This window comes from Salmo salar, unplaced genomic scaffold (genome assembly GCF_905237065.1).
Source record: "Salmo salar unplaced genomic scaffold, Ssal_v3.1, whole genome shotgun sequence".
Taxonomy (NCBI): domain Eukaryota; kingdom Metazoa; phylum Chordata; class Actinopteri; order Salmoniformes; family Salmonidae; genus Salmo; species Salmo salar.
The window spans coordinates 24317-38841 of record NW_025548259.1 but is presented as its reverse complement, the minus strand read 5'-3'; the positions used below and the strand labels follow the sequence as shown (position 1 = coordinate 38841).

Sequence of the window (14525 nt, the reverse complement as noted above, 5' to 3'; positions counted from 1 at the left end):
ACTCCTACATCCTCTTCCTCTCCATCCTCCTTCCTCCATCCTCTTCCTCTCCATCCTCTACTCCTCCATCCTCTACTCCTCCATCCTCTACCTCTCCATCCTCTACTCCTCCATCCTCTACCTCTCCATCCTCTACCCCTCCATCCTCTACCTCTCCATCCTCTACCCCTCCATCCTCTTACTCCTCCATCCTCTACCCTCCATCCTCTACCCCTCCATCCTCTACCTCTCATCCTCTACCTCTCCTCTACCCCTCCATCCTCTACTCATCCATCCTCTACCCCTCCATCCTCTACCCTCCATTCTCTACCTCTCCTCTACCCCTCCACCCTCTACCTCTCCTCTACCCTCCATCCTCTACCCCCTCCATTCTCTACCTCTCCTCTACCCTCCATCCTCTACCCCTCCACCCTCTACCTCTCCTCTACCCCTCCATTCTCTACCTCTCCTCTACCCCTCCATCCTCTACCCCTCCACCCTCTACCTCTCCTCTACCCCTCCATTCTCTACCTCTCCTCTACCCCTCCACCCTCTACCTCTCCTCTACCCCTCCACCCTCTACCTCTCCACCCTCTACCTCTCCATCTTCTACCTCTCCTCTACTCCTCCATCCTCTACTCTTACATCCTCTACCTCTCTCTCTACCCCTCCATCCTCTACCTCTCCTCTACCCCTCCATCCTCTACCCCTCCATCCTCTACCCCTCCTCTACCCCTCCATCTTCTACCTCTCCTCTACCCCTCTACCTCTCCTCTCACCTGACTAGGTGTTACTTCCTCTATGGGTGTGGAAACACTGTGCCTCAGCTGCCTGCTGTGTTGATGGGTGGTTCTGTGGATGATCCAGCTAAGCAGTTATCCTCATGCAGGCAATCTGTCTCCATCCACCCTCATGCTATGCTGTCTGTCTGTACTATACAGTTGATGATCTCTCTCTGTCCTGTGTGTCCCAGGGGCATAGTCCAGTGTGAGGAGAAGCTGACCATCAGTGCGTCGTGGTCTAAGGACGAGGACATCAGCCGACTGCTCCAGTCTCTGCCCAACTGGGCTAACATGGCCCAGCCCAGACAGCTCCGACAGAAGAGAGAGGACGAGGAGGACTTCACCAGGTCACACACAAACACACAGAACAGTATCCTCACCACCCCTCCACCCTAACACAAACACACAGAACAGTATCCTCACTCTCTCACTCCACCCTAACACAAACACACAGAACAGTATCCTCACTCTCTCACTCCACCCTAACACAAACACACAGAACAGTATCCTCACCACCCCTCCACCCTAACACAAACGCACAGAACAGTATCTTCACCTCCCCCTCCACCCTAACACAAACGCACAGAACAGTATCCTCACTCTCTCACTCCACCCTAACACAAACACACAGAACAGTATCCTCACCACCCCTCCACCCTAACACAAACGCACAGAACAGTATCCTCACTCCCTCCACCCTAACACAAACACACAGAACAGTATCCTCACTCCCCCACTCCACCCTAACACAAACACACAGAACAGTATCCTCACCACCCCTCCACCCTAACACAAACACACAGAACAGTATCCTCCCCTCCACCCTAACACAAACACACAGAACAGTATCCTCCCCTCCACCCTAACACAAACACACAGAACAGTATCCTCACTCTCTCACTCCACCCTAACACAAACACATAGAACAGTATCCTCACCACCCTCCACCCTAACACAAACGCACAGAACAGTATCCTCACCATCCCTCCACCCTAACACAAACGCACAGAACAGTATCCTCACTCCCTCCACCCTAACACAAACACACAGAACAGTATCCTCACTCCCCCACTCCACCCTAACACAAACACACAGAACAGTATCCTCACCACCCCTCCACCCTAACACAAACACACAGAACAGTATCCTCCCCTCCACCCTAACACAAACACACAGAACAGTATCCTCCCCTCCACCCTAACACAAACACACAGAACAGTATCCTCCCTCCACCCTAACACAAACACACAGAACAGTATCCTCACCACCCCTCCACCCTAACACAAACACACAGAACAGTATCCTCACCACCCTCCACCCCTAACACAAACACACAGAACAGTATCCTCCCCTCCACCCTAACACAAACACACAGAACAGTATCCTCACCACCCCTCCACCCTAACACAAACACACAGAACAGTATCCTCACCACCCTCCACCCTAACACAAACACACAGAACAGTATCCTCACCACCCCTCCACCCCTAACACAAACACACAGAACAGTATCCTCCCCTCCACCCTAACACAAACACACAGAACAGTATCCTCACCACCCCCTCCACCCTAACACAAACACACAGAACAGTATCCTCACCACCCCTCCACCCTAACACAAACACACAGAACAGTAACCTCACCACCCCTCCACCCTAACACAAACACACAGAACAGTATCCTCACTCCCTCCACCCTAACACAAACACACAGAACAGTATCCTCACCACCCCCTCCACCCTAACACAAACACACAGAACAGTTTCCTCACCAACCCTCCACCCTAACACAAACACACAGAACAGTATCCTCACCTCCCCCTCCACCCTAACACAAACGCACAGAACATTATCCTCACCTCCCCCTCCACCCTAACACAAACGCACAGAACCGTATCCTCACCATCCCTCCACCCTAACACAAACGCACAGAACAGTATCCTCACCCCCTCCACCCTAACACAAACACACAGAACAGTATCCTCACCACCCCTCCACCCTAACACAAACACACAGACCAGTATCCTCACCACCCCTCCACCCTAACACAAACACAGAACAGTATCATCACCCCTCCACCCTAACACAAACACACAGAACAGTATCCTCACTCCCTCACTCCACCCTAACACAAACACACAGAACAGTATCCTCACCCCCTCCACCCTAACGCAAACACACAGAACAGTATCCTCACCTCCCCTCCACCCTAACACAAACACACAGAACAGTATCCTCACCACCCCTCCACCCTAACACAAACACACAGAACTGTATCCTCACCACCCCTCCACCCTAACACAAACACACAGAACAGTATCCTCACCACCCCTCCACCCTAACACAAACACACAGAACAGTATCCTCACCACCCCTCCACCCTAACACAAACACACAGAACAGTGTCCTCACCACCCCCTCCACCCTAACACAAACACACAGAACAGTATCCTCACCCCCTCCACCCTAACGCAAACACACAGAACAGTATCCTCACCCCCTCCACCCTAACGCAAACACACAGAACAGTATCCTCACCTCCCCTCCACCCTAACACAAACACACAGAACTGTATCCTCACCACCCCTCCACCCTAACACAAACACACAGAACAGTATCCTCACCACCCCCTCCACCCTAACACAAACACACAGAACAGTATCCTCACCACCCCCTCCACCCTAACACAAACACACAGAACAGTGTCCTCACCACCCCTCCACCCTAACACAAACACACAGAACAGTATCCTCACTCCCTCACTCCACCCTAACACAAACACACAGAACAGTATCCTCACCACCCCTCCACCCTAACACAAACACACAGAACAGTATCCTCACCCCCTCCACCCTAACACAAACACACAGAACAGTATCCTCCTCCCCTCCACCCTAACACAAACACACAGAACGGTATCCTCACCTCCCCTCCACCCTAACACAAACACACAGAACGGTATCCTCACCTCCCCCTCCACCCTAACACAAACACACAGAACAGTGTCCTCACCACCCCTCCACCCCAACACAAACACACAGAACAGTATCCTCAACACCCCTCCACCCTAACACAAACACACAGAACAGTATCCTCATCCCCTCCCTCCACCCTAACACAAACACACAGAACAGTGTCCTCACTCCCTCCACCCTAACACACACACAGAACAGTATCCTCACCACCCTCCACCCTAACACAAACACACAGAACAGTATCCTTACCCCCTCCACCCTAACACACAGAACAGTATCCTCACCACCCCTCCACCCTAACACAAACACACAGAACAGTATCCTCACCTCCCCTCCACCCTAACACAAACACACAGAACAGTATCCTCACCCTAACACAAACACACAGAACAGTATCCTCACCCCCTCCACCCTAACACAAACACACAGAACAGTATCCTCACCTCCCACTCTACCCTAACACAAACACACAGAACAGTATCCTCACCACCCCTCCACCCTAACACAAACACACAGAACAGTATCCTCACCTCCCCTCCACCCTAACACAAACACACAGAACAGTATCCTCACTCCCTCCACCCTAACGCAAACACACAGAACAGTATCCTCACCACCCCTCCACCCTAACACAAACACACAGAACAGTATCCTCACCACCCCTCCACCCTAACACAAACACACAGAACAGTATCCTCACCTCCCACTCTACCCTAACACAAACACACAGAACAGTATCCTCACCACCCCTCCACCCTAACACAAACACACAGAACAGTATCCTCACCTCCCCCTCCACCCTAACACACAGAACAGTATCCTCACCACCCCTCCACCCTAACACAAACACACAGAACAGTATCCTCACCACACCTCCACCCTAACACAAACACACAGAACAGTATCCTCACCACCCCTCCACCCTAACACAAACACACAGAACAGTATCCTCACCACCCCTCCACCCTAACACAAACACACAGAACAGTATCCTCACCACCCCTCCACCATAACACAAACACACAGAACAGTTTCCTCACCACCCCTCCACCCTAACACAAACACACAGAACAGTATCCTCACCCCCTTCACCCTAACACAAACACACAGAACAGTGTCCTCACTCTCTCACTCCACCCTAACACAAACACACAGAACAGTATCCTCACTCTCTCACTCCACCCTAACACAAACACACAGAACAGTATCCTCACCACCCCTCCACCCTAACACAAACGCACAGAACAGTATCCTTACCTCCCCCTCCACCCTAACACAAACGCACAGAACAGTATCCTCACTCTCTCACTCCACCCTAACACAAACACACAGAACAGTATCCTCACCACCCCTCCACCCTAACACAAACGCACAGAACAGTATCCTCACCATCCCTCCACCCTAACACAAACGCACAGAACAGTATCCTCACTCCCTCCACCCTAACACAAACACACAGAACAGTATCCTCACCACCCCTCCACCCTAACACAAACACACAGAACAGTATCCTCACCACCCCCTCCACCCTAACACAAACACACAGAACAGTATCCTCACTCCCTCCACCCTAACACAAACACACAGAACAGTATCCTCACCACCCCTCCACCCTAACACAAACACACAGAACAGTATCCTCACCACCCCTCCACCCTAACACCAACACACAGAACAGTATCCTCACCACCCCTCCACCCTAACACAAACACACAGAACAGTATCCTCACCACCCCTCCACCCTAACACAAACACACAGAACAGTATCCTCACTCCCCCACTCCACCCTAACACAAACACACAGAACAGTATCCTCACCTCCCCTCCACCATAACACAAACACACAGAACAGTATCCTCACCACCCCTCCACCCTAACACAAACACACAGAACAGTATCCTCACCCCCTCCACCCTAACACAAACACACAGAACAGTATCCTCACTCCCCCACTCCACCCTAACACAAACACACAGAACAGTATCCTCACCACCCCTCCACCCTAACACAAACACACAGAACAGTATCCTCACCACCCCTCCACCCTAACACAAACACACAGAACAGTTTCCTCACCACCCCTCCACCCTAACACAAACACACAGAACAGTATCCTCACCTCCCCTCCACCCTAACACAAACGCACAGAACAGTATCCTCACCTCCCCCTCCACCCTAACACAAACGCACAGAACCGTATCCTCACCATCCCTCCACCCTAACACAAACGCACAGAGCAGTATCCTCACCCCCTCCACCCTAACAAAAACACACAGAACAGTATCCTCACCACCCCCTCCACCCTAACACAAACACACAGACCAGTATCCTCACCACCCCTCCACCCTAACACAAGCACAGAACAGTATCATCACCCCTCCACCCTAACACAAACACACAGAACAGTATCCTCACCCCCTCCACCCTAACGCAAACACACAGAACAGTATCCTCACCCCCTCCACCCCCTCCACCCTAACGCAAACACACAGAACAGTATCCTCACCTCCCCCTCCACCCTAACACAAACACACAGAACTGTATCCTCACCACCCCTCCACCCTAACACAAACACACAGAACAGTATCCTCACCACCCCTCCACCCTAACACAAACACACAGAACAGTATCCTTACCACCCCCTCCACCCTAACACAAACACACAGAACAGTATCCTCACCCCCTCACTCCACCCTAACACAAACACACAGAACAGTATCCTCACCACCCCTCCACCCTAACACAAACACACAGAACAGTATCCTCACCACCCCTCCACCCTAACACAAACACACAGAACTGTATCCTCACCACCCCTCCACCCTAACACAAACACACAGAACAGTATCCTCACCACCCCCTCCACCCTAACACAAACACACAGAACAGTATCCTCACCACCCCCTCCACCCTAACACAAACACACAGAACAGTGTCCTCACCACCCTCCACCCCAACACAAACACACAGAACAGTATCCTCACCACCCCTCCACCCTAACACAAACACACAGAACAGTATCCTCATCCCTCCCTCCACCCTAACACAAACACACAGAACAGTGTCCTCACCCCTCCACCCTAACACAAACACACAGAACAGTATCCTCACCACCCCTCCACCCTAACACAAACACACAGAACAGTATCCTCACCCCCCTCCACCCTAACACCAACACACAGAACAGTATCCTCACCACCCCCTCCACCCTAACACAAACACACAGAACAGTATCCTCACCTCCCTCCACCCTAACACAAACACACAGAACAGTATCCTCACCCCTCCACCCTAACACAAACACACAGAACAGTATCCTCACCACCCCTCCACCCTAACACAAACACACAGAACAGTATCCTCACCTCCCCTCCACCCTAACACAAACACACAGAACAGTATCCTCACCACCCCTCCACCCTAACACAAACACACAGAACAGTATCCTCACCCCCTCCACCCTAACACAAACACACAGAACAGTATCCTCACCACCCCTCCACCCTAACACAAACACACAGAACAGTTTCCTCACCTCCCTCCACCCTAACACAAACACACAGAACAGTATCCTCACCACCCCCTCCACCCTAACACAAACACACAGAACAGTATCCTCACCTCCCCCTCCACCCTAACACAAACACACAGAACAGTATCCTCACCACCCCTCCACCCTAACACAAACACACAGAACAGTATCCTCACCCCCTCCACCCTAACACAAACACACAGAACAGTATCCTCACCACCCCTCCACCCTAACACAAACACACAGAACAGTGTCCTCACCACCCCCTCCACCCTAACACAAACACACAGAACAGTATCCTCACCACCCTCCACCCTAACACAAACCCAGAACAGTATCCTCACCCCCTCCACCCTAACACAAACACACAGAACAGTATCCTCACCACCCCCTCCACCCTAACACAAACACACAGAACAGTATCCTCACCACCCCTCCACCCTAACACAAACACACAGAACAGTGTCCTCACCACCCCTCCACCCCAACACAAACACACAGAACAGTATCCTCACCACCCCTCCACCCTAACACAAACACACAGAACAGTATCCTCATCCCCTCCCTCCACCCTAACACAAACACACAGAACAGTGTCCTCACTCCCTCCACCCTAACACAAACACACAGAACAGTATCCTCACCACCCCTCCACCCTAACACAAACACACAGAACAGTATCCTCACCCCCTCCACCCTAACACCAACACACAGAACAGTATCCTCACCACCCCTCCACCCTAACACAAACACACAGAACAGTATCCTCACCTCCCCTCCACCCTAACACAAACACACAGAACAGTATCCTCACCCCTCCACCCTAACACAAACACACAGAACAGTATCCTCACCACCCCTCCACCCTAACACAAACACACAGAACAGTATCCTCACCTCCCCTCCACCCTAACACAAACACACAGAACAGTATCCTCACCACCCCTCCACCCTAACACAAACACACAGAACAGTATCCTCACCCCCTCCACCCTAACACAAACACACAGAACAGTATCCTCACCACCCCTCCACCCTAACACAAACACACAGAACAGTTTCCTCACCTCCCCTCCACCCTAACACAAACACACAGAACAGTATCCTCACCTCCCCTCCACCCTAACACAAACACACAGAACAGTATCCTCACCTCCCCCTCCACCCTAACACAAACACACAGAACAGTATCCTCACCACCCCTCCACCCTAACACAAACACACAGAACAGTATCCTCACCCCCCTCCACCCTAACACAAACACACAGAACAGTATCCTCACCACCCCTCCACCCTAACACAAACACACAGAACAGTGTCCTCACCACCCCTCCACCCTAACACAAACACACAGAACAGTATCCTCACCCCCTCAACCCTAACACACAGAACAGTATCCTCACCACCCCTCCACCCTAACACAAACACACAGAACAGTATCCTCACCCCCTCCACCCTAACACAAACACACAGAACAGTATCCTCACCCCCTCCACCCTAACACAAACACACAGAACAGTATCCTCACCACCCCTCCACCCTAACACAAACACACAGAACAGTATCCTCACCTCCCCCTCCACCCTAACACAAACACACAGAACAGTATCCTCACTCCCTCCACCCTAACACAAACACACAGAACAGTATCCCACCACCCCTCCACCCTAACACAAACACACAGAACAGTATCCTCACCCCCCCTCCACCCTAACACAAACACACAGAACAGTGTCCTCACCACCCCCTCCACCCTAACACAAACACACAGAACAGTGTCCTCACCACCCCTCCACCCTAACACAAACACACAGAACAGTATCCTCACCACCCCTCTACCCTAACACAAACACACAGAACAGTATCCTCACCCCTCCACCCTAACACAAACACACAGAACAGTATCCTCACTCCCTCCACCCTAACACAAACACACAGAACAGTATCCTCACCCCCTCCACCCTAACACAAACACACAGAACAGTATCCTCACCACCCCTCCACCCTAACACAAACACACAGAACAGTATCCTCACTCCCTCCACCCTAACACAAACACACAGAACAGTATCCCACCACCCTCCACCCTAACACAAACACACAGAACAGTATCCTCACCCCCCCTCCACCCTAACACAAACACACAGAACAGTGTCCTCACCACCCCTCCACCCTAACACAAACACACAGAACAGTGTCCTCACCACCCCTCCACCCTAACACAAACACACAGAACAGTATCCTCACCCCCTCCACCCTAACACAAACACACAGAACAGTATCCTCACTCCCTCCAGCCCTTCATCAACATGCTGTGGTTGAACAAGACAGTCATGTACAGGAAGTAGTGATTGCCCCATAAGGATGTAACGTTATTTATCTGAAGGTAGGAGGGAACCAAATAATTTGGGAGGAGAAGGTGGGTCATCCTTATTGACAGTGCTTTCAACGTGTGCTGTCTTCAGGATGGATGCTCACCGGCCTGGAATTGTAAAGTAAATAAATCAATGAATGGGTGATGGATTTAAATGCAAGGAGAATCTTTGAGGCTTTTTTAATTTGAGTCACAGCCACAGACAATTTCAACATTGTTTTGAGGGATTAGAGGCTCCACGTCTGGCAACCCAGCTCTCCTTTTGATCACACTCCAGTAATAAGGTCCCTGCTTGGAACAAGTCATTCAGTTCTTCCTGCTCTCTTTCATTCTCTGTTTTCTCTCTTTCATTCTCTGTTTTCTTTCTCTTTCATTCTCTGTTTTCTCTCTCTCTCTTTCATTCTCTGTTTTCTCTCTCTCTTTCATTCTCTTTCTCTCTCTTTCTCCGTCTCTCTTTCGAGTTTTGATATTTAAGTGAATTCACCAAGGCTGCTAGTCGGTAGTCACACAAAAAAAATAGGATTTTCTTTGCTGTGTTCTCCTCAAGGCTGTGTTCTCCTCAAGGCTGTGTTCTCCTCAAGGCTGTGTTCTCCTCAAGGCTGTGTTCTCCTCAAGGCTGTGTTCTCCTCAAGGCTGTGTTCTCCTCAAGGCTGTGTTCTCCTCAAGGCTGTGTTCTCCTCAAGGCTGTGTTCTCCTCAAGGCTGTGTTCTCCTCAAGGCTGTGTTCTCCTCAAGGCTGTGTTCTCCTCAAGGCTGTGTTCTTGTCAAGTGTCTGCCAGCATGTGTGAAGTCTGAAACATCACATTGCCTTAAAATAGAGCTCTCTTTCTTTCTTTCTTTCTTTCTTTCTTTCTTTCTTTCTTTCTTTCTTTCTTTCTTTCTTTCTTTCTTTCTTCTTTCTTTCTTTCTTTCTTTCTTTCTCTTTGTATCTCGGTCTCTTTCTGTCTCTGTCTGTCTCTGTCTCTGTCTGTCTCTATCTCTCTCTCTATCTGCTCCAGTTACTAGCTCATCATTGGGCCTGTGGTGACTGAACTAAGTTAGTCAGTCAGTCCTAAATCAAAGTAAAGGTTATTACTGGAAGCCCAAGGCCTCATTTAGATGCATGCTGGAGTTGATGTGACTGGTCTGTCTGTCCGTCCGTCCAGGGTCCAGCTCCACACGGTGCCAGCCATCCTCTGTGCAGGGGACCGTGGGATTGTTATTATAGTCCCCCCCTAATCCTCCTCACCCTCCAATAAATGTCCTTCTCCTTTTCACTATCCTCCTGCCTTCCACTACTGTCCTCTCCTTCATTCTAGGGAATCCTTATCTGGAACTGTTGGCAGGTTTTAAGCCCCTACTCTTAATGCACGACCCATATCCAGAAGAGAAACCCTTCTCTCTCTACCCTGGTCCCAGAGCTTCCCATCTCCTATATCCAGAAGGGAAACCCTTCTCTCTCTACCCTGGTCCCAGAGCTTCCCATCTCCTATATCCAGAAGAGAAACCCTTCTCTCTCTACCCTGGTCCCAGAGCTTCCCATATCCTATATCCAGAAGGGAAACCCTTCTCTCTCTCTACCCTGGTCCCAGAGCTTCCCATCTCCTATATCCAGAAGGGAAACCCTTCTCTCTCTACCCTGGTCCCAGAGCTTCCCATCTCCTATATCCAGAAGGGAAACCCTTCTCTCTCTACCCTGGTCCCAGAGCTTCCCATCTCCTATATCCAGAAGGAAACCCTTCTCTCTCTACCCTGGTCCCAGAGCTTCCCATCTCCTATATCCAGAAGGGAAACCCTTCTCTCTCTACCCTGGTCCCAGAGCTTCCCATCTCCTATATCTAGAAGAGAAACCCTTCTCTCTCTACCCTGGTCCCAGAGCTTCCCATCTCCTATATCCAGAAGGGAAACCCTTCTCTCTCTACCCTGGTCCCAGAGCTCCCCATCTCCTATATCCAGAAGGAAACCCTTCTCTCTCTACCCTGGTCCCAGAGCTTCCCATCTCCTATATCCAGAAGGGAAACCCTTCTCTCTCTCTACCCTGGTCCCAGAGCTTCCCATCTCCTATATCCAGAAGAGAAACCCTTCTCTCTCTACCCTGGTCCCAGAGCTTCCCATCTCCTATATCCAGAAGAGAAACCCTTCTCTCTCTACCCTGGTCCCAGAGCTTCCCATCTCCTATATCCAGAAGGGAAACCCTTCTCTCTCTCTACCCTGGTCCCAGAGCTTCCCATCTCCTATATCTAGAAGGAAACCCTTCTCTCTCTACCCCTGGTCCCAGAGCTTCCCATCTCCTATATCCAGAATAGAAACCCTTCTCTCTCTACCCTGGTCCCAGAGCTTCCCATCTCCTATATCCAGAAGAGAAACCCTTCTCTCTCTACCCTGGTCCCAGAGCTTCCCATCTCCTATATCCAGAAGAGAAACCCTTCTCTCTCTACCCTGGTCCCAGAGCTTCCCATCTCCTATATCTAGAAGGGAAACCCTTCTCTCTCTCTACCCTGGTCCCAGAGCTTCCCATCTCCTATATCTAGAAGGGAAACCCTTCTCTCTCTACCCTGGTCCCAGAGCTTCCCATCTCCTATATCCAGAAGAGAAACCCTTCTCTCTCTACCCTGGTCCCAGAGCTTCCCATCTCCTATATCCAGAAGGGAAACCCTTCTCTCTCTACCCTGGTCCCAGAGCTTCCCATCTCCTATATCCAGAATGGAAACCCTTCTCTCTCTACCCTGGTCCCAGAGCTTCCCATCTCCTATATCCAGAAGGGAAACCCTTCTCTCTCTACCCTGGTCCCAGAGCTTCCCATCTCCTATATCCAGAAGGGAAACCCTTCTCTCTCTACCCTGGTCCCAGAGCTTCCCATCTTCTATATCCAGAAGGGAAACCCTTCTCTCTCTACCCTGGTCCCAGAGCCTCCCATCTCCTGTTGTCATTATGAAGCCAAACAATGACCAAAGAATTTGGAAAGATGGTACAAACCGATCTGGGACCAGGCTAACCCTTGTTTGAATATTAGGCTTTTAGTTCAAACAGATCTGGGACCAGGCTAGACCTTGTTTGAAGATCAGGCAGTTAGTTCAAACAGATCTGGGACCAGGCTAAGCCTTGTTTGAAGATCAGGCAGTTAGTTCAAACAGATCTGGGACCAGGCTAAGCCTTGTTTGAAGATCAGGCAGTTAGTTCAAACAGATCTGGGACCAGGCTAAGCCTTGTTTGAAGATCAGGCAGTTAGTTCAAACAGATCTGGGACCAGGCTAAGCCTTGTTTGAAGATCAGGCAGTTAGTTCAAACAGATCTGGGACCAGGCTAGCCCTTGTTTGAAGATCAGGCAGTTAGTTCAAACAGATCTGGGACCAGGCTAAGCCTTGTTTGAAGATCAGGCAGTTAGTTCAAACAGATCTGGGACCAGGCTAGCCCTTGTTTGAAGATCAGGCAGTTAGTTCAAACAGATCTGGGACCAGGCTAAGCCTTGTTTGAAGATCAGGCAGTTAGTTCAAACAGATCTGGGACCAGGCTAGCCCTTGTTTGAAGATCAGGCAGTTAGTTCAAACAGATCTGGGACCAGGCTAAGCCTCGTTTGAAGATCAAGCAGTTAGTTCAAACAGATCTGGGACCAGGCTAAGCCTCGTTTGAAGATCAGGCAGTTACTTCTAACTACTCTCATGACCATTTTAGAACCTGTCTAGAACGTATGACATTGACTGATTTTGTCTAATATAACTTTTTTTGTTTCCTCTCTCCTCCTCCATTCCCTCTCTCCTCCTCCATTCCCTCTCTCCTCCTCCATTCCCCCTCTCCTCCTCCATTCCCTCTCTCCTCCATTCCCCCTCTCCTCCTCCATTCCCTCTCTCCTCCTCCATTCCCTCTCTCCTCCTCCATTCCCCCTCTCCTCCTCCATTCCCTCTCTCCTCCTCCATTCCCACCGATCCAGGATGGCGTTTGCCAAGGAGTCAGAGGTGCTGACGGGTAACCTGGGTGACAAGCTGATCCCGCAGAACGAGATCCTGCGTGACGTGAGCGACCTGAAGACCCTGGCCAACCTGCAGGAGAGCATGGAGTGGCTGTCCTCCAGACTCAAAGGCTTCTTCATCAACCTGCCCCACGCTGCCAGTGAGTATACACGCACCCACGCAGAGGCAGGCATACATACACACACACCTTATGGCTTCCATTCATGCAGGGCTGGTGGGGTGTGCGTGGGGAGGGGTGCAGGGGTGAGGTGTGTGTGGACTGAAGGGCTGCTTGTTCAACACCTGTCCTACACAGCCAATGAATTAACAGTATACAACACAAGCAGAGGTTCCATATTGCTAACATGTCTAACGTTTTGTTCTAATGACTGTACATACTGCCACTAGTATACACATCCACTCCCAATGTATATGTACACACACTGTAGTCTGACACCTTAATAGTCATGATTAGTAGCAGTAGCTGAAGTTATTTATTCTCTCAGACACACACACACACACACACACACAGCAGTAGTTTTCCTCTCTGTCATTAAGAGTTTGTCTGAGTGAATGACCTAATTAGAGCCAGGTAGGAGAGCCTCCAGACACACACACCACTTTATCCACGCTCTAATTAGTCCTGGAAGTGTGTGTGGTTTGTTTCAGAACTGTCAAAGACCTTTTTACTCACTGTGTTTACAGAGACCTCATTTATCAGTGATCATGGCTGTGTGTTCCATTGTCATCAGCAGAACACACACACACACACACACACGTAAAAAGGACACAGCCCATCTTAAGCTCAGCGTTGTGATCACCTGTTCCAGAGCATGAAAGTGACTGAGTTCTTCCTCTGTTGCGTCCCATGTCACCTCTTTCATTATACACCTTTAAAAGTTCCCATTTCCTCTGTGAACTTCCCCTTTCAGAACGACTTAAATGAGGGATTTTCTTTC

At 50.4% G+C, this 14525-nt stretch overlaps 1 protein-coding gene across 1 annotated transcript; it reads left to right on the top strand.

The window, feature by feature from the left end:
• Positions 1-908: 908 nt before the first annotated feature.
• Positions 909-14023, top strand: LOC123732821 (exocyst complex component 4-like). Its single transcript, XM_045712116.1, has 2 exons — positions 909-1108; positions 13548-14023. Exons 1-2 carry the CDS (start codon positions 924-926, stop codon positions 13972-13974), a joined length of 612 nt encoding a protein of 203 aa, XP_045568072.1. The 5' UTR covers positions 909-923; the 3' UTR covers positions 13975-14023.
• The last annotated feature ends 502 nt before the right edge of the window (positions 14024-14525 follow it).